Source organism: Leuciscus leuciscus, assembly GCF_965113295.1.
Source record: "Leuciscus leuciscus genome assembly, chromosome: 13".
NCBI classification, from domain to species: Eukaryota; Metazoa; Chordata; class Actinopteri; order Cypriniformes; family Leuciscidae; genus Leuciscus; species Leuciscus leuciscus.
In genome coordinates this window covers 3,039,090-3,061,071 of record NC_138737.1, presented here as the reverse complement: position 1 = coordinate 3,061,071, position 21,982 = coordinate 3,039,090, and the positions used below count along the sequence as shown (strand labels likewise).

General features: G+C 38.1%; 1 protein-coding gene across 4 annotated transcripts in view; it reads right to left on the bottom strand.

Moving 5' to 3' along the window:
* Positions 1-60: 60 nt before the first annotated feature.
* pxnb (paxillin b) overlaps positions 61-21,982 on the bottom strand; it is a 35,620-nt gene continuing 13,698 nt past the window's right edge. The window contains exons 2-14 of one of the 4 annotated variants that reach the window (XM_082187850.1): positions 13,761-13,969; positions 13,145-13,227; positions 12,157-12,296; positions 11,849-12,041; positions 11,606-11,753; positions 9,877-11,112; positions 9,164-9,430; positions 8,585-9,007; positions 7,669-7,815; positions 6,994-7,167; positions 4,103-4,184; positions 3,871-4,019; positions 61-2,607 (exon numbers count right to left, since the gene is read on the bottom strand). In XM_082187850.1, the coding sequence (XP_082043976.1) occupies positions 2,341-2,607; positions 3,871-4,019; positions 4,103-4,184; positions 6,994-7,167; positions 7,669-7,815; positions 8,585-9,007; positions 9,164-9,430; positions 9,877-11,112; positions 11,606-11,753; positions 11,849-12,041; positions 12,157-12,296; positions 13,145-13,227; positions 13,761-13,969 (3,518 nt within the window). In that variant the 3' untranslated portion in view covers positions 61-2,340. The remainder of the gene's footprint in view (positions 2,608-3,870; positions 4,020-4,102; positions 4,185-6,993; positions 7,168-7,668; positions 7,816-8,584; positions 9,008-9,163; positions 9,431-9,876; positions 11,113-11,605; positions 11,754-11,848; positions 12,042-12,156; positions 12,297-13,144; positions 13,228-13,760; positions 13,970-21,982) is intronic. The other 3 variants (XM_082187851.1, XM_082187852.1, XM_082187853.1) reach the window with 3 other exon arrangements.

Sequence of the window (21,982 nt, the reverse complement as noted above, 5' to 3'; positions counted from 1 at the left end):
GCAACATTGTTAGTATATTATTTTAATAATAATAATAATAATAAAACAACATCAAGAGGAAAATATTCAGTGCATTAAAACACCAGATTTATTTGCATATAATTGCATGAATTGAAACAGTAACCGATACTCACAGAACAAAATGTGACAGTGTTACAGGAGAAAAAAAAATATGCATAGATGTTTTCACATTGGGTATATGATAAAATTTGAAAAGGGATACTAAAACACTCATGAACAGAAATAGAAAAGCTTCAGATCGATTTATATGATAGAAAATCTCAAAATAAACAAAAAGGCACAACATTCGACCAGTGTAAATGTGTGATTAAAACAGATAAAGGACATCATGTGATCCCTAGATTTCCACCGCACGTTCTTTTGGCACAAAGCGATTAGGAGCAAAACGAACAGCAAAAGACAGGACGGATTATTACAAGTGAGTTATCAAAGAAAAGTGAATTTAATAAAGCAATTATCCTCTACTTTCAAAGTAGTGTTCTGAGACTGAATCACATGTACAGATCTCTGGCACATCGGGTCATATAAAAGCTTTCATATAATAAACACTTGCTGGTATATATTCGGCCAATGCATCCAATAAATCATATTTGCAATCAGGCATCCAGAAAGCCGCACCATTACAACAGATATCAGGGACCGCATATATAGATTTAATACTCTTGATCGCAAAAATCACTTCTATTCCAGTGACGACATGTTTCTTAACATACAAGAAAGTGTTCATCAGTTCACCCATCTGAAACTTCAAAGCAAGTTTTCAAAACTTGCCCTTTAAAATTATTGAAAGACACTTAAGACTTCCATGCAACAATGAAAGAGAGAGAAAGAAAAAAGGATTAATATACTATAATATCACAATATCATGATACAGCAGTTACAATATTGCCTAGAATGAGCAAGACAATATCGGATATTCATTTCCATTCAAATCAAGGGTTGAAAATTGCACAATATTGTCACAGCTATTTAGATGAACAATATCACATCTTTGACTTCTAGGATGATTAGAATCATCAGTGGTTGTGTAGTAATTGTTTTGTGAATAAAAACCTATACAGTCATTTATTATTACAAAACATTTCCCAAGATTTCATGTGACTGGTGCATTCAAAGGAATATTATGGGTTAATTATATGTATATATATAAAAAATGGATCATATATCATAGTTAACTACTTTCAAAACTGGCTGTAAATACATATTTCCTTTGATGATTTTTGATGAAATGATTTTCTGTGGTAATCTTATGCCGTCCAGTTGTATTTAACCCCATATATTCCTTTAATAAAATACAACTTCAACACAGATTAGAAATATCATGTTATATCTTCTTGTATGCAAAACTACATGTTTAGTATATAGTTTAAAAGTCTTTTAAAATCAGTCAAATTTGTAATATAAAACAAGGCACTAAAAGTAGCAATTCGTCGAGGTGGAATTCAATGTTAAAATGACGCAAATGCAGCAAATAGACGTTTTCATAACCAGGTAAAGCCTACAAATGTGTCAAGAACACGTCCAGGGTCATATTTCACTCCAGAATACAAAGAATTTGCAATAAATAACATTAGATTAAATTTCGCTTAAAAGAAAATGAAGCCTATTTTAGGACTATTAACAACAAATACACATGACAATGGCATTATTTGTTTTATTCAAATTTAAAATAATAATAAAAATATTGTTATTGGACAGATTTTTTATTATATTAGACATTATTGCATCACAATAATGAGAATTTGGATGGACATTTTTTTTATTTTTCTGAAAATAATGGCACAAAAAAAAAAAAAGTTCTTAATAGTCCTAAAATGTTTTTACCGCAAAATATAATTTCTTATTTTTCCTTCTGGTTTGGGGCTGATATATGACCTGGATATTTGTTCATGAAATTCACCCAGCAACTATTGGCTCAAGTTGGTTATTCGGTTGATTTCCAGTTGTTGTTTTATCTCACTTGATTGTGTCTCAAACTTTCATTTCCCATCATCCCTCCAGAACCGTTCTCTTCATCAAACAAGTTTCCCTGCAGCTCAACCAGTGAGCAGAATACATTTTTCACACACTTTCTCAAAAAAACACACTAGTTCAAACATCTCCTGAACTTTCCTCTAATACCCTCTTAAAAACAACCTGGCTTTTGAGAGCATGCATCACTTCACCATCTTTTCAACCTGACCAGCAACGTCATGTAGGGATGTCGAGAGTCAGACACATAAACCTGAACGACAAATACACACACACACACACTCACACAACAGGCAAACTTTCCACTAAATCATACTCAACACACACACACACACACACACACACACTCTAGCTGAACAGCTTGATGAAGCAGCCCTGGCAGTAAGGCTTGTCGTTCTGCTCTTTAAAGGTGCCCTTGTTGAGCTGCTTCAGGCAGAAGGCACAGACGAAATGCTCGGGGTGAAACTTCTTGCCCATGGCGGTGATGCAGCGGCCCGTGATGGGCTTCTGACAGCCGGAACACAGCGACCCGCGGCGCGAGTGATAATGGACCTCACAGTAGGGCTGACCGTCGTGCTCGAAGAAACTGCCGTTGATGAAGGGTGTGAAGCACTCCTGAAACACACACAAAACACACCTTTACTCATTAAAGTACTGACTTACAAATGTGTGGAATAATTACGATTTATTACTGTTTTCTGAAAGAAGACTCTTCTGCTCACCAAGGCTGCATTTATTTGATGAATATGACTTTTCCAAAAAAAAAAAATATATATATATGTTATCGATTTGTTTTTGTTATTAGGAAAATGTTATATTCATCAAACTAAAGGGAGTAACTCAAAAAACAAGTTTGCTCATATTAAAGCAGCCTTCAAAATGTATTTAGAGTCTGTAAAGTTTTTAAAAAAATCTAAAAGCCCAAAGATCTGTATCTCTGCTAAATTAATTTAACATATGTTTGTGATGCCCTTTATTTTTTACGTTTTTTTCTCCTTTTTATTTAAATCATTGTTGTGTTTCAAGTTATACTAACAAAATGTGTAAAAGAAATGTCAAAAACTTGATATTGAATTCTGTAATTTTGAAAATTCAATAAAAAATTCTTTTTTTAAAAAGAAATTAAAAAAAGGCTGCATTTTTTAAATAAAAAACACAGTAATATTGTGAAATATTATTAAATAACTGTTTTTTAAATAACTGTAATTTCCTGTGATGCAAAGCTGCATTTTCAGCATAATTACAGTCTTCAGTGTCTCATGATCCTTCTTTTATGAAAATGCTCAAGAAACATTTATGATTATTAATGTTGAAAACAGTTGTGCTGTACATGATACATTTATTTCAGGATTCTTTGATTAATAGAAAGTTCAAAAGAACATCATTTATTTGAAACGGACATAAATCTTTTGTAACATTATAAATGTCTTTACTGCCACTTTGGTTCATTTATTTTTTAAAAACTGGCCTGAACTTTTGAATGGTAGTGTATCATGGTTTTCACAAAAATATTAAGCAGGTCAACATTGATAATAATCAGAAATGTTTCTTGAGCATCAAATCATCATATTGGAATGATTTCTGAAGGATCATGTGACACTGAAGACTGGAGTAATGATGCTGAAAATTCAGCTTTGATCACAGGAATAAATTACATTTTAAAATATATTCACATAGAAAACTATTATTTTTAAATTGTCATAATATTTCACAATATTTCTGTTTTTACTGTATTTTTAATAAAATAAATGCAGCCTTGGTGAGCAGAAGAGACTTCTCCATAATGTAATGACTCGAAACTTTGAACTGGAAGGGTATTTCCAAAACCAAAGCAACAAACCAACCAAAAATGAATACTCTTCATTATGTTTCACTCACCCTGCACACAAAACACTCTGGATGCCAGAGCGAGCTCAGGGCAGAGATGTAGTTCTCCAGGATGGCACGAGCACAGCCGCCACATTTAGGAGCGAAGAGGTCAAAGTAGTCTTTACGACAGTACGCCTTCCCATCCTTCTCATGAAACCCTGAAGAACAAAGATGGATTTATAATAAGTGTGCAATAATAAAAATAAAAAAAAATAAAAAATGTAGCTATGTGTTTACTCGCCTTCAGGACCAAAGAACGCCCCACACTGGGCACAGAAAAAGTGTTCAGGATGCCACGTCCTGTCCAGCGCCGTTACCACTTTCTGTGAGGTGAGAAAAATGAACATGTTTTTTGGGGGGGGTTAATGTTTCGCTTTAACATCTGTAACAGGCTGTCAATTACCACAGGAACTAATTTCTAAACAAATATATAATTACTATAATAATAAAGTAGCACTTTATTTTACAGGCCTGTTTCGCATGAACATACTATGTACTTATTGTAGTAATGACTCTAACTGGGTAATAACCCTCACTTTAGGTGAGACACGGCAGGCAAAAACATCTTTTTTTTTTTTTTTTTACTGCTCAGTTTTGAGATTTGGGGATATTTGTCTTCAATATCATGTCTTCTTTCAGACTTGTGGTGAAAAAAAAGTCAGAAATACACATTTAGGTCTTTATTTTACTATACTTTGTCTGTTTGCGTCTGTAGATTTCTCCTAAATTCAACAAAAGTTGGCTTTGTAAATTATCCCGCTGCTCCGCGATCACAGTCTGCACCCTGTCATCACATATACTGTTAGAAAGCTCTCTCTCTCCTGTACAATGCTGTCGGATCCAAATATGCTCATTTCCTTTTTATCAGCAACCAATCGTGAAAGTTAAAGGGGGGATTTAACTCTAAATGCACAATCTCATTGGCTGATATTAAGCCCATTTTCTCAAAATGACTTTTCTCTCATACTCCAAGTCCAAAATCTCCACTTCAGTAGCACCTACAGTGGGTACGGGAAGTATTCAGACCCCCTTAAATTTTTCACTCTTTGTTATATTACAGCCATTTGCTAAAATCATTTAAGTTCATTTTTTTCCCTCATTATTGTACACACAGCACCTCATATTGACAGAAAAACACAGAATTGTTGATATTTTTGCAGTGCACATTTATTAAAAAAGAAAAACTGAAATATCACATGGTCCTAAGTATCCAGACCCTTTGCTGTGACACTCATATATTTAACTCTTTTATATTTCTTCTGATCATCCTTGAGATGGTTCTACACCTTCATCTGAGTCCAGCTGTGTTTGATTATACTGATTGGACTTGATTAGGAAAGCCACACACCTGTCTATATAAGACCTTACAGCTCACAGTGCATGTCAGAGCAAATGAGAATCATGAGGTCAAAGGAACTGCCTGAAGAGCTCAGAGACAGAATTGTGGCAAGGCACAGATCTGGCCAAGGTTACAACTTAAGGTTCCTAAGGGCACAGTGGCCTCCATAATCCTTAAATGGAAGACGTTTGGGACGACCAGAACCCTTCCTAGAGCTGGCCGTCCGGCCAAACTGAGCTATCGGGGAAGAAGAGCCTTGGTGAGAGAGGTAAAGAAGAACCCAAAGATCACTGAGGCTGAGCTCCAGAGATGCAGTCGGGAGATGGGAGAAAGTTGTAGTAAGTCAACCATCACTGCAGCCATCCACCAGTCGGGGCTTTATGGCAGAGTGGCTCGACGGAAGCCTCTCCTCAGTGTAAGACACATGAAAGCACACCTGAAGGACTCCAAGATGGTGATAAATAAGATTCTCTGGTCTGATGAGACCAAGATAGAACTTTTTGGCCTTAATTCTAAGCGGTATGTGTGGAGAAAACCAGGCACTGCTCATCACCTGTCCAATACAGTCTCAACAGTGAAGCATGGTGGTGGCAGCATCATGCTGTGGGGGTGTTTTTCAGCTGCAGGGACAGGACGACTGGTTGCAATCGAGGGAAAGATGAATGCGGCCAAGTACAGGGATATCCTGGACGAAAACCTTCTCCAGAGTGCTCTGGACCTCAGACTGGGCCGAAGGTTCACCTTCCAACAATGACCCTAAGCACACAGCTAAAATAATGAAGGAGTGGCTTCACAACAACTCCGTGACTGTTCTTGAATGGCCCAGCCAGAGCCCTGACTTAAACCCAATTGAGCATCTCTGGAGAGACGTGAAAATGGCTGTCCACCAACGTTTACCATCCAACCTGACAGAACTGGAGAGGATCTGCAAGGAGGAATGGCAGAGGATACCCAAATCCAGGTGTGAAAAACTTGTTGCATCTTTCCCAAAAAGACTCATGGCTGTATTAGATCAAAAGGGTGCTTCTACTAAATACTGAGCAAAGGGTCTGAATACTTAGGACCATGTGATATTTCAGTTTTTCTTTTTTAATAAATGTGCAAAAATTTCAACAATTCTGTGTTTTTCTGTCAATATGGGGTGCTGTGTGTACAATAATGAGAAAAAAAAAATGAACTTAAATGATTTTAGCAAATGGCTGCAATATAACAAAGAGTGAAAAACTGAATACTTTCCGTACTACCCACTGTATATACACCAAACTTTCCAGTCTTGTTCCTAGTTATATTATGAAGACATGTACAGAGGGATTTGTAAATATGTTATTCCTAGCCTGATTTATATAACATTTATTCCAAAAAACATGGCGAAAATCTATTTAAGGCTATTGACAGTATATTCTGATTTACAGGATAACAAAAGTAGATATCCATAATCCCTCTGTATATTCCCGTCTAATATGTAAACACAATGAACACATTTTTTTTAACCAGACTTTATCCAATACTCAGATTAAGTTTTTTTAAATATATGCAAATTAGCCCGTTTAATTAGATAATGCCTCATTTGCATATTTAAACATGAAATTACAGAAAACTTGTAATACATTTTTTTCTCATCTTAATGTAGGTAATAAACTGGGAAAGTTTCATGGTGATATCTGCTAGTTAAAAATGTTACCCTATTCACCTGTAGTGTCTCGCCTTAAGCATTAGATTTGATGTGTTTTTTTTGCTGTTCACACTGAAAAATCAAATTAATCAATCAATGAAGTTACAAAATTGGTTCTCACATCCAGTATGGGTCCGTTACAGTAGTAGCAGCGCGGAGAGAATAAATGGTGGTAATCTCTCTCGCAGTATGGCTGTCCTTCCCTCTCAAAGAAGTTTCTGGAACCAATCTCCTCCTGGCAGTGTGTACACACAAAATGCTCTGGATGCCATGTGCGCCCCATGGCAGTAACTACCTGTACAGAAACACACACACACAACCTTTGTTTAGATGTGACCTACTCTTTCTAACTAGACACACAACATATAATCTTAGCTGAAAGCTCAAATCTATGGAAGCTTGTTTCCACCACAGAATAAAACATTTTAAAAGTTAATTGCGACTTTTTATCTCACAATGGCAAATTTTTATCTCACAATTCTGACTTTATATCATGCAATTCTGACTTTATATCTCCCAATTGCGTGTTATAAAGTCAGAATTGCGAGATATAAACATGCAATTGTGAGAAAAAAAGTATATATCTCACAATTCTGACTTCATAACACGCAATTGCGACTTTATATCATGCAATTCTGACTTCATATCTCCCAATTGCGTGTTACAAAGTCAGAATTGCGAGATATAAACATGCAATTGTGAGAAAAAAAGTCAGAATTGAGAGTTATAAAGTTAAAATTGTGACTTTATATCATACAATTCTGATAAAGTTTGTGCATCTCTCTGGCACTCTCACCTGGCCCACAATGGGTTTGCAGCAGGCACCACACACTCCTTTAGCAACCGTCTGCACTCCCAGCTTGTGGAGGTCAGACTGAAGACTGCCCAGCATGTTGTCTAGTTTATTAACCTGTCCGTGTGGACCCTTGCCCTGGGCCATGATCTACAGATAGATAGGACAAAAGATAGAGAATCAAAAGAAAAATTAAGTCTTCAAAACAAAATGTTTACTCCCAAGCACAAAACACAGGAAGCTTTTTAAGCACGTAAACCTTAAAAAAAACACATTGAAGTGCAGTTTAAAATATATATATATAATAATAAACGGAGCATTTCCAATAGGGTCCTCACACCATCGGTGCTCGGACCCTAACTACTGATAATATAATAGCACTTTATTTTACAGTCCTGTTTCGCATGAACATACTATGTACTTATTGTAGTAATGTCAACCCCCTAACCCAAAATTATCCCAAAACAACGAATTGTGAATGTATTTAAAATGTTATGATACTGACAGCATAATTTAGTAAAGAATTGAAATCCAATCAAATTATTGTCAGACCAATGCTTTGTCCAAACTCCTGCTGATGTGCATCTAATATTTATGACCAGGACAAAAGACTGAGGGATGCGCACACACACACACACACACACACAAATCTGGTTCGCTTTGTGGGGACTCTCCATAGGCGTAATGGTTTTTATACTGTCCAAACTGTATATTATGTCCCTTTGCACTAACCCGACCCCTAAACCTACCCTTCACACAAAACTTTCTGCATTTTTACATTTTCAAAACACATACACATACACATCTCTCCAAGCCCTCAAGCATACAACATTCAATTTACAAATCCATTAAAGTTTTGTGATTTTTCTAGGAGAGGACAATAAGACAGAAGCTTTTTTCAATGACAGCACGTCTGCACCTGCAACGGAGGGAAGAGCGGGTCGTACTCCGTCTGGCAGCCCTTTGACGCCAGCACTTTGGGCGGGGTCACAGAGGCAGGTGGCGGGGTGGGTGTGGGCAGGGGTGTGGGATTGGGTTTTGGGGAGGGAGCTGGAAGTTTCACAGGTTCAGGGGTCGGGGGCTTGGGTGGAACGGGAGGTGGAGTTGGCTGGGGAGGAGGTGTAGGCTCTCTTGGAGGGGGGGAGGGTGCAGGAGCTGGGGAGGGTGCAGGTGGTGGGGAGGGGGCGGGTGGTGGTGGAGGAGGCATAGGAGCAGGAGCTAATTTGATCGGAGTGGGGCGCTTTGGTTCCTCAGCAGGAGGAGGGGGGCGAGGGATAGGGGGAGATTGGGGAGGTAGGATCACCTTCCTCTGAGGAAGAGGAGACTCAGGAGGTATGATTATCTAGAGTAAGACACCAATCAGATGGAGAGAGGAAGAGATGGAAAGTAGGAATGAGGAAGAAAGAAGCAGGTGATTATAGAGAAACTTTAAAGCAATTAAGCAAAAGGAATTTAATGGAAATAAAATTTTCTGAATGCGCAAATTCTTCCCGTCTACCTTATCCACCTCTTTGTTGTGGTCTTCCCGTGAGCGTTTGGGGTTGGACATGACGATGACGCCTTCTGTGAGCCAGTCGTCCGGTTGCTGCTTTTTTGGACGATCTTTACGGGCTATTCCCAGCTTTCCTTGCAGTTCCTCAATGAGCCGGTCCTGGGAGTTGCTCTTGTGGAAAATGAGGGGACCCATCTTCCTACGTATCAGGCCATCTCGGTACATAGGGTGGACATTTTGAATCTCCTTGGTGCGTCTAATCACTGATTTGATCTGAGACAGCAGTAAACTTCTTGAGATGCCACAAGCCTTGTGAGAATTGGTGCTTATTTCCAAAAGAAACCAATCACAACAAGCAGGGATCTAGGGAAGCATTCAGATGCGATCCAGTTGCAGAATCCGTTAGACATTTCTAGCACGAAAATGGTGGTAGTTAACACTGGTTATCAAGTGCACAGAGGTACCACTGGTTTTCAAGTGCACACACAGCAACACTCAAGTGCATCTGCTTTTCTTACAGTTACAATTTGCCATAAATAAAGTGAAAATTAAAGAATAAGAAGAAGGATAATTTAGGGTACAGAGTTAGGAACAGTTACAACTTTTAGCCAATTATCTAAAATGTTTAATTTACATGCTGGCAAACAAATCACTACAAGCCTTGTTTGGAATAACTCCAGATCACACAGCATTCTCAAGCATTGCAGTCTCATCCATACGTGTCCTGAGGCTGAGATCCTGTCCATTGTGCCAGCCATATGAAGCATGGGAAGGTCCATTTGGCCGTCTGGAGTTCCAGGGCAAGACGAGGGAGTGAGAGAGTCATCCATCCAGCTTGCTTCAGTCATGGGGGTCATGGAGCCATCAGGTCCTTCATAAGCCATCTTCAGCTCCATGTCAGCCCAGTCAATATCACTCCTGCAGTCCGACTGATCCTCCAAGAGCCCGTCCCCCATTTCGCTCTCTGTGTGTGTGTATAGATGAATGTCGCCGCGATCCGCCGCCACTATGGTCTCCTCGTATACTTCTGGTTGTGTTTCTAAAGTGAGCCGTGAAACTGCTGATGCTGTGATCTCGTTCTCAGGCCTGCTGAAGCTCATGGCAAGTAGTTTATCTAAGGCGTCGTCAAGAGAAGGCTCATAGGTTGGTGGTTCAAGTCTAGAGGGAGGAAGGGGTTTGAGAGAAACAGCTTGCTCAGGCTGTCCTGATGATGGTTTTGGGCTTGGAGACTTGGGAACCGCTAGAGATGGGGAAGAGGAAAGGATTAGAGGAGGTGAAACAGCTTTGGGAAGAGACAGAGATGGTGATTCAGAGACTGTAGGAAGTGGGGATCTGGGGAAAGATGGCACTGGGCTCAAAGGTTTTGCTTCAGAACTGGAGAGATACAGATCAATAGATGCTGGTGTCATCAATGGACTAATTCTTTCAGGGGTTCTGCTGAACGCTGAGGTACTTGCTAGACTAGAAGACTTGTTGAGAGGTGAATAGGACTTCGGAATAGGACTTCGGCTTGTCAGTTTGGCAGAAGGATTTCCCTCCCAGACAGAACAAAGATCCCGAACTCCGGGTGAAGTAGTCGTGGTTATAGTCTGAGACAGAACCACTAGAGACTCCACTTGGGAGGAGAGCAGGGAAGCAGAAACATCAATGGCAGAATCCAAGCCCAGGTCAGATACCGGAGAAAAGCGAGGACTGGATGCTGCAGGTGGAGACAGTCGATAGGAAGGCTTACCACTAGATAGTGGAGGCGCAGCCCCCGGTTCACCAGATTCCTCCACAATGTGCAGATCAAAGTTTAAAGAAGGGGAGAGACCTGGGGAATATCGGCTTGGTTCCGCTGGGAGGGTATGGGACAGGGATTTGGACACAGCAGTCATAGGAGGAGGGTGGATTTCAGCAATGGTAGTAGTTTGCTCAAACATTGGCTCAGAGTTCAGGGAGCCTAAGGAACTTGGCTAGAGACATAAAAAGGGCACAGGAGGGGAAAGAGAAGAGATTGACAGATTAAGGGAGGCAGAGAATGAGAAATAATTAAGAAAAAGCTTCAATGAGATGTACAGAACAGCTGAGGAAAAAACAAAACAGATTCTGGACACAATGTTGAAGTAATGAGATGAAACTGAAGCTAGAAGTCATAGATGAGCAGGAAAAGGTTTACAAATAAATGTACTGGTAAATTTAGCGAAGGTCAGATGAAGACCGGCCAAGTCTGAGTTTCCCTACAGCAGCGTAAGCCCAATAAGATTGTAGACACCATTGGCACCAATGGTCTCAACAATCTGCTTACAATGTTTTTGGGAAACGTAGCCCAGATTGTCGAGCAGTAAGTCCTGAAAATAGATCACCCAAACAACATAGTTCAGCACACATTCCCAGACACAACGTCTCTTCAACTCACTTACACTGTCCTAGTAAATCACACACACGAACACATATACACACACTCACATTGCTCTGCACCTTAAAATCTGACAAACAGGCCATGAGCTCATCCAGTTCTCGTGTAGCAGAGGTGGCTGATATTCTGCCCTGCTCTTCGGAAGGTGTGTCCACCTGTTCGTCCGTCAAATCACTTCTCAGAGCACAGGGGCTGGACCTGTTTATGCAAATTACATTAAATTGCATTCCATTAAAACACACAATGCAAATCCATGTTTCCCCATCTGGAGATGACCGTGCTGGTGATCTTACGTTGGGGAAGGCACAGAGCTTTCCAACTCATTCAGAAGACTCTCCACAGTGGGACGACCATCTTCTGTCCCCTTCGTTCCGTTCCTCTGAGGTTTGTCCTGTGCTGCTGGGGTCAGTGTGATCCCTGGGTGGGCTCCATTTTCCTGTATATAGTGGGCAACACTGCAAGGTGGCAATGGAGGTGCTGCATCCTCTGCAGAGAGGAGATTTCAAAGTACAATTATATGGTTTTATACCTTTTTTTTTTTTTTTGCATTACTTGCACCACTATTGGTGTGAACAGGCCTTAAGTGTGTCGATATGTTTACCTGTACTGGAGTAAGATGGGGCGTTTTGCTGTACAGCATTAAGCTCCAGAAGAAGGCGGTCCAGTTCAGACAGGTTGCTGCCCAGGGCAGAAGTCATGGCTGTGGATGATGAGTCTGAATGCTTCTGCTTGTTAGGAAAACTGGACAAATAGAAATGTGCCAAACATGGGTTTCATTTTTCATTATAGCAGGATATAGAAAGTAGGGCTGTGTGATTAATCGTAATTGAGTTTTGATTTTGATTCTGGCTTCCAACGATTATGAAAACAAGATAATTGAGGTAAAACGATTGTGAAAACACATGTGTAACAGTATATTGGATCCATGCATTAGCTCTTAAAGTGACAGCAGCCTAATAAACATGCTGCAGTCTGTCATTAATGATAATCAAACAACAAATGACAAAGGAAAATGACTCACTGATCTTGACTGAATAACTTAAGTGGCTTTAATAAGGATTAATCTATATTTAATTTACAGTAAGACTATGCAGTGTTATTTTACATATTTGATTATTTATTTTTTGCAGTAGGCTATTAGTAATCTGAATACCACTTTTAGTATGTCTTCCTGAAAACTTAAAACACTATTTAATTTGTATTTTCGTTCTGTTGTATTTATTTGTCTGTTTTGTTTTGTAATTAGTATATTTGTTCTTCTATTGCTGACTGTTTACTTGTCTTATGTAATTATTTCAAGGACCTTTTTCTTACGTTAGTTAACATAGTATTAGTTTTTGCTGAAATATCGATAATTGTGAAATTGTACAGATATTTAAAATCACTATCGTGAAAAAAGACTTTGATCCTATCGCCCACCAACAATCGTGTTAAATAATAGTGATCATGATTTTTGCCATAATCGAGCAGCCCTAATAGAAAGGATATTATGGTGGATCACATTGTAGAATGACAGATATATAATAACCATTTTGCTCGACTATTATCAGAATGAGCAGTCAATTCTCATCTGTGGTACCGTAACTCACCTGTAAACGTGGTCTTCTTCTGTATGAGAGGCTGGTGGACTGCTGTCCCGAGACACCGTGCTTTTATGAGCAGGGCCCAGAGACTGGATTTCAACATAAGAAAACCAAAATGCATAAATTTTTATGCAAATCTTACTGAAAATGTAATACATTGCAATATATTGTTTCTCAACTGCTGTATCACGATCCAAATGGGTTCATTTTTCAGTTTATTTAAAAAAATTAATAATTTGTACTGCAGTGGGCTCATGAAAATCCAATTATTTAAATTAAATAAAACATAAATAAATAAATAAAATCTAAATAAATGCTTGCTACAAAAATATGTAACATTTTATTTGTTTATCTGCATGTCAAGTGACCATTAGCCAGAGAATCAGAGAATCATTAATAAATATTTTAGGTCAAAGGGGTTGAAAAAAAAGTTTGGGAATCCTAAATGTTGGATAACCAATTAATGCCCAATGCAAAATATGGGTACCAAGTAAAATCAATAGAGAACCACAGATAAACTACATATTTGTACACATAAGCAAGAACAAGACACACTGAGATGAGGTGAATATTATATGTGACTAGCTTATTTTGGAAAGCCCCAAGATAGTTTGTGCTGAACCTGTTGTGAGGAGTGCTGGGAGTCCGGCCGGGGCGAGAGGGATCCGTTCAGGGCCTCAGCTGAGGGGGGAGGGGGGAGGGGCGGAGGAGGGGAGTCATCCTGGAAAAGGTGCCCTCCGGAGGGGTAGGAATAGGGCGTCTCCTCGGGGAGAAACACTGGGCACTTGGAGATATGGGCGGTGGAAGACTCGAGATCCGCAAGCAATGCGTCTGTGCAGAAAGATGAAACAAATTCTTTATTGTACATTGTCTTCGAGTTACTTCAGGGAAAGTATCAAATCCTTTAAAGGTTTAAGTTTAGTTCAGTTTAGTTTTGCGTGACCTCCCACTGACTGTCATAATATCAAAGTATGTTTTGCTGTTCTATCTTTAAGACAGGAGGGAGTTTTGCGTGTTGAGTTATTTGTTTCAAAAGACCAAGACAAGATAGAGTAAAAAAGTTTGAAAGTAAAAAATAAAATAAAAATAAAATAAAATACGCCTTCAAAAAGTTTGGGATCAGTAAGATTTTTTATGTTTTAGAAAGAAGTCTCTTCTGCTCACCAATGCGGCATTTACTGTATGTTATCAGAAAGAGTAATATTGGGAAATTCTTGCAATTTAAAGAACTGCTTATTATTTAAATGTTTTAAAATGTAATTTATTCCTGTGATCAAAGCTGCATTTTCAGCATCATTTCAGCATCATCAGTGTCACATGATCCTTCAGAAATCTTTCTAATATGATTTGCTGCTCAAGAAACATTTCCCATTATTATAATTTTTGTGGGAACTGTGATACTTTTTTTTCAGGATTCCTTTATTAATAGAAAGATTGAATTAAAAATAAATCTTTTGTAACATTATAAATGTCTTTACAGTCAATTTGGATAAATATAATGTGTCCTTGCTGGAGAAAAAGCATTAATTTATCTAAAATAAAAATAAAAATTCTTACCAACCCCAAACATTTGAACGGTAGTGTATGTTTGTAAAGAATGATAATCTTTTCATAATAATGCAGCTAGACACATGATCAAAGAGGAAAGTTTCAACGAACAATGAACAGGGTTAAAAATAAGAGACAGTGGCATGATATTTCTCTCCATCAGAGAGAGAGAGAGAAAAAGAGAGAGAGCGAGAGCGTCTCCACACACAGATATGATGTTTGCTTGTGCAACTCAGTCGTGCATTCCAACCTTTCTAACCATCCTCAGTCATGTTACTAAATACAGTCCTTCAGCGCAGCTGTGCCAGCTGTAGCGCCAGACCCGAAGACCCTCTCCGAGGAGAACTCTCACAGAAACTCTACGCTTCCGTTCAGTTTTGGGTAGTCCACTACCTATCGTACCTAACACTTTATTTTACAGTGTCCTTGTACGTTACATGTACTTACCATAGTAAAACCGTAAATTATTACATGCCACTAACCCTCAACCAAACCCTAATCCTACCCTAACCCTATAGTAAGTACATGTAGTTACTTAATATTACTGAGTACTTAAATATATGACACCTTAAAATAAAGTGTAACCCATAGCCCTTAACTATAGCACAACATTGTTGTATTGAACCGGTTGGGTCTTTGTCTCTGTGTTGTGTGCGCTGGCGGGTAAAACACTGTTTGTGATGAAGCGCAGAGACCCTGTCCACACATCCGTCACACTGAGCTGTCCTGCAGAAAGAGTTGAGCTATGAACCCAGTCGACAGAAAACTACAGGAAACTACAGTCCACTCTGCAAATGCTGTTATTATTGATGACTGACAGATTTGTTGATTTTAATAGCAGCAATGTAGTTTTGAACCATTACACCATTGTGCTCACTTTAACAATGGCTTTGAATGCAACCAATCCGATCAAACTTAAAATGTGCCGCTTTTTTAGAAATAATACTAAAATAGTAGCTTATTAGTTAAAATTGGTGTAGAAACAACTTGAAATCAGAAATTGTTAGAAAATTTCACAATTAATTAATTGCAAAGAAATGGCAAGTAGCACATTGAATTAATTAAACATGATGTTTTTGAAGTAAAAAGACTGAAATTGTATTTTCTTGTAAAACACTCTAATAATCTTTGTTATTTATAACTTCGAAAAATATTTTTCACAGTGTACTAATAATAGTGCACATAACTGCATAATCCTATAATTGTCATCACTGCATGATTATTATGTAAAAAAAATTTGGGGTTGGATTTACAGGAAAAAGTAACTATTTTGTTATATAACTTTATCATTATAAAAGATTTTGGTCATACAGTCCATGCCTACTGTAAATCCAGCCTGTCCGTTACATGCATACGTCCGCCAACAGAAACGTTGGAAAGATAGACGGAGAGACAGACAGAATCTCAGACATGCAGCGAGTCTAAAAGGGCCTAAATAAAGCTCTTACCTCACTCTTTTCTCATGCACCTATTCATGCATTCATCCAAGCGGTCAATAATAGCCTGGAGACATGCAGCCGTCACATACCGTACAGGCAGAGACCTCCTCACACACACAGCACACGCGGATGAAGCACAGGGAGACACCTGAGCTACTCCAACTCTTACATGAGTAGACACATTAAACAGCAGACGCTATAAAAACGTGATGGTTGAAGATCTACTATGACGAGATCGTAATGACACTCAAGAGATGAGTGTATGAAACACTTCACTCTTTAAAACTAGAGTGCCGATGGAGTTCAGCTTCCATACAGAGTCTCTGAGATCTTGATAGTGTTCGTTTACAGACAGTTAGTGTTTACAGTCATGGAAAACATGGAAATATCAAGAGATATTATGGAAATTCTCATTTGTTCTCTAAGGTTTTGGCAAATGTATATAGTTTAAGTGTTTTTTTGTAGATGCATAAATATGCAGGCATGGTAATGTTACATATATGTTGCATATAACAGTTAATGTGTACATTTTAAAATGTAATAAAAGGTTAAAAGGTCATGCCAAGTCACCAAAATTTACATTTACATTTAGTCATTTAGCAGACGCTTTTATCCAAAGCGATTTACAGATTAGGACTAAATTAAGCGAGTCATCATGAAGAGGCAAGAACAATGCAAGTAGTGCTCAAAATACAAAGTTCAGGCATTATTCAGAGTAAAATTCAGTCAACATTTTCAAGTCGCTCAGTTCTAAAATGTTTTAGTGGCTAGAGATGACTCTTGTGTAAAGTCATTGTTTTGTGATTTCTGATTTGATTCATTCAAAAGAAACATTCAGTCTGAATGATTCATTAGCAAATCCATCTGAACTTGGATTTTTACGATCCATTTCAACCAATCTGAATCTAAATGATGTTTAAAATTTATAAAAAAAAACCTAGAACAAACAACTAGTCATTAGAGTTACACGATTAATCGTTAAAAGATCGCAATCTCGATTCAAACACCAATGTGATCTTATTCCCCCCAAAAATGACAATGATTCGGCTCAATGACATCAATTAAACCTTTGACATGTACGATCACATCGAACATTCAGATCTTTGTTGGTGCTGATTCAGAGAGAGTAGTTGTCATGTATAGAAATCACAAACAGTCTTTTCACCACACAGTATCATTATTTCTGTCTTACAATAATTCAGATTAAATCACAGAAGTACCGGGATAAAAGCTTATATTTCGGATATAAACACTGATGTCTACAGTAGCGACCAAAATAGAGCAAGTCACCTTTCGAAAGTAACTTGATGCTTCAAATAAAGATTGTATCAATTACATAGTTACACCAGTAGGTGGCGACAAGTGACGTTTAAAAAAAAAAGATTTGTCATTGAATCATTCATTCAAAAGAGTCGTTCAAAAACACTGATTCATCCAGTAATGAAACATGTGTGGTCTTTATGAGTGGGTCATTAATTCAAATTAATAACAAAATGCTTTATTCAAATTAATTTAATATTTTTTTAAATAGACTGCAGCAAGTAATGTTTTGCCAGAACCTCTAGTAAATTACACGTTTTTGTTTAGTTGTTTATTCAGAATCTTAGCAGAATCGGGATCTATTTTAAACAAAATTTTATTTATCCAGAATCATGCAGTTCTACTAGTCATGCAAAAGTCATGGACATTCACTGGAAAACTGAATGTATGTAAGTTGAATGTATTTTAACTTTGAACAGAAACCATCTCTATACATCTTTTTCTTGAATTCACTCTATTTTTAACAGTGAAATGGAGTACCGTCTGCTACTATCCTGGTCTAGAAGTTACACCAGGGTCAAAATGTACTACAAACGCATAATGCATTAATGTTGCTTACAGCGAGGGCAGAAAATGTGTACTCACGGAATTTAGAGTATTCCAGAATGTATCCCAGTATTCCGTCACACCTGAGTGTGAGCCTGAGTGTGTGTGAGTGTGTGTGAGAAGAGAGACGGAGAAGGGGTGGCACACACAGCAGACGGCTTGCCAATGCCATTAACCCTTTCTTGCTCCGACAACTTTAAACACATAAAGTTTCGTTTTATGACTATATTCCACATTTTAGTAAAGTCATAAAAATTTTAAATGGGAATTACACCATGAACAAAACATGGAATGAAATTAAAGCTTTTCTGGATGCTTTTCATTTGCATTGCAAACAAAATAAATGAATAAGCAGAAGTTTTCCTATTAAAAGGTTTGTAAGATCAAGAGAAGCATGAGTCGAACTTATGGTCTTACTTTATGGAGACCTTTTCACATCATCAAGCAAAATATGTGAGAAAGTCAGCAGATACAGCGAGTGCTCCTTAAATGGCAGTCGGGTGTGTTTTACTCCCAGGAGCCTCTTCCTGGGAAACGTCTGCATGTGTGCTGATGTCAGCAGGACTGCGGCGGGACTAATTCTGGCATCCTAAATTAATCTGAAATATTAGGTGTGGTCAATTAAAAAACTGCATGCAAAATGTGCATGCAAAGACTACTGGTGTGAGGCCTTTGTACAAAACACACACACACACACACAAACAGGGAAAGTCCATGTTTAACCCTTGCTGTTCAGGGATTCTTCTGAACAGGGAACACACAGTATGTGCAGCATACAGCCTGTCTATTTAAAGCATGGAGATCATACTGAAAATAAACCGAGCGATTCTTCAGAGCCCTAGAGGACCTGCACCTGGTGCCACGCGCCCACCAGAACCAGTACAGCCATCAAGAGCACATACACTGGCAATGCCACACATGCCTAAACCATTGCATTATATGCAGCAGAAGAGATGACTAATGGTTTTATAGCCGTCTAATGCAGTGATGCATGACTGGTGGATCACAGCCAAAAATAAAAACACAGGTGCGTTTGATGGGCTCAGGGAAAATCAATGCAAATAATAAAATGCGACTGACTCGTCACCTAACTGACTTGTCAACTTAAAATGGAAGAGGAAATGTAGAAACTGTGTACAAACATAGTATCAGGCAAAAGTTTGGACACATGAATGGGAAAGTGTGTCCAAACTTTCGACTGGTACTGGACTATAATATAAACATAAAGAAAATCGGCCGATATATCAATATCAGACTTTTTTTACTCCCTAATATCGGTATCAGTCCCCAGAAATCCATATCGGTCAGGCTCTAAAACACACTAGTCACAAATACATCTATGTGGTAAAAGATAGTTAAAATACACAGATGTCAACATGGACTGGGTGTGTGACGTGCCCTCATGCTCGAAAAACATGGGCAAAACTACACAAAGTCAAAGAAAATATGTTTGTAATACATTTGCATAATAATGCCAGCCAATGCTCTTCTCTTTCTGAGACTGGAAGGGTTTGGTTCGTGTTGTTCATGTGGAGAAGACGCTGCTTTCTGCTGACAAAGCAAATCCTTGATGAGATTGATACGGTAAAACCCATCGTTACTGTTCAAATCACTGAATTAAGTGCTGAGGAAGAGCTGAAATTCAGATGAGCTAATGAGTGTTTGGTTTCTGATACGCGCTGTAAGTGGTCGACCAATCACAACAGACTGAGCCATCTGACCAATCAGAGCAGAGTAGACCAATCACAACTGGGCCGTCTGACCAATCAGAGCAGAGTGGACTCTCGGAAAGGAGGGGTTTAGAGAGACTGAATCTTTGAACAAACCGTTTTCAGACACTTTAATAAATGAGGTGATGTGCAATTTATATTATGTTATATCAAAGTGTTTTTTTAACCTTGGAAGCATATAAACCTATTGTAGGAGACACCCAAAAGAAAATGAGGAACCTTTAAAATATCATAACAGAGGCACTTTAAATCTATTGAATAATTGTGCATTATTTAAGCCTATTCAGTTCAGTTCATGGTAATATTATTGAAAGTAGTTTTATTTGAGTTGAGACGTGTGTAATTACATTACAGTAAAAATATTTATGACTCTTTAGAAAAAATAACAAAATCCCACCTGTTGAAAATTGATAGTCGACAAAATAAATGAACTAGTGAGAGTTTGACACGTGTGTTTTTAGAGAGCCCACAAAAGCCGGTCAGTTTTAACATTGAGCTCATTTTTTTGTAAATTTGTTGTGCTGTCAGTACAGAGAACAACGACAAAAATCGGTGTTGCCTACACCGTGTTATCCTCTTTTTAAAATTTGCACCCTGTTGACTTCAATGGGGCAAGTTTTAAACCTGCTTTTAGCCTCTTAACATCCTTGATGTGTCATTACAAGTGCCCAGCCATGTGAGTCCACAGTAGTCGATTGTCGAGTTCACGCGCATAGGTTTAGTACCTATGATCACGCGCGTGAACTCGACAATCGACTACTTTGGACTTCGATTGAAAACAGGAAGAAAATACAGGTATGTGCGCTGGCTGAATTAACATCACTTTTATTCATATCTTTCACATCTACTGCAGTCAGATTCACCCGTGTTCACTCTGAAGGAATCACTCACAATGGCTGGGCACTTGTAATGACACATCAAGGATGTTAAGAGGCTAAAAGCAGGTTTAAAACTTGCCCCATTGAAGTCAACAGGGTGCAAATTTTAAAAAGAGGATAACATGGTGTAGGCAACACCGATTTTTGTCGTTGTTCTCTGTACTGACAGCAAATTTACAAAAAAAATAGCTCAATGTTAAAATTGACCGGAGTTCTCTTTTAACAATAATGTGCACTGGAACTAAAGGCAGAGAGGTGCGAGTACAGGCAGGATATCCTGTGCACCACATGGCTATCCTGTTTTGGGTGTTGCCAGATTTGTAAATGTAAAAAGATTAAAAACAGATAAAAAAAATTTTTTTTAAAGGCTATGAGAAATTAAAGATTTCTTTAATAAAGATAAATAAGATAAAGATAATTTTGATGATTATGGCTTACAGCTTATGAAAACCCCAAATTAAAATTCTCATAAAATTAGATTATAACATGAAAAAATCCATAAAAAAAAAAAAGGATTTTAAATAAAGAAATGTCGGCCCTCTGAAAAGTATAATCATGCATATAGTTATATATACTAAATATTATTTAGAATATTAGTTTTAAAATATTTTAAGATTTAAAATATATTAGTTTCACCTTTTGATTTGAATTACTGAAATACACAAACTTTTGCACGATATTCTAATTTTCTGAGTTTCACCTGCAGGTGTTAAATGTCACCGTGACCGCTTCACTGACCCGCAGTCCTGAACTCCCCGGCAGGAGGCAGTGTGGAGTCAGGGATTTACTGCGTGTCAGGGAGGGTCTGAGAACTCATTTAACGCTGCTGTTTATGGAGAGAACAACCTAGTGGTTAGTTAATGTGATTATGAATGCAAACAGAGGAGTGAAGCCAAACTTAAACTTAATCCACAGCAGAACAGCAGTCCACACTCAACAAGCTGAACTAGTGGAAGATTACACTTTTGAAGAAATCAACAGGGTCCTGAGGTTACTAAATGTCAAACTACAGTACTTTCACTGAAATATTTTGGGTTAAACAACTCTGAAATGCAGAATATGAATATGGACCTCTAACACAAACAAAAACACGTTCAGCAGAAATGTATTGCCCCATAGACGTGTAATGTTAACATGTTTACAACAAAATTGTTGTCTGTGGTATTTAACAGCTTATCACAGATACAGCTGATAGAACTTAGTTCACCCAAACATGACAATTCATTCTGTCAATATCTATTCATCATCATGTCATTCCAAACCAGTATGATTTTCTTCTTCTGTGGCAAAGAGACACAAAATGTCTTTCACATACAGTGATTGGCTACTCACAATTCTCATTCACATCTGAATCTATATGAGTGACCCTGGATCACGTCACCA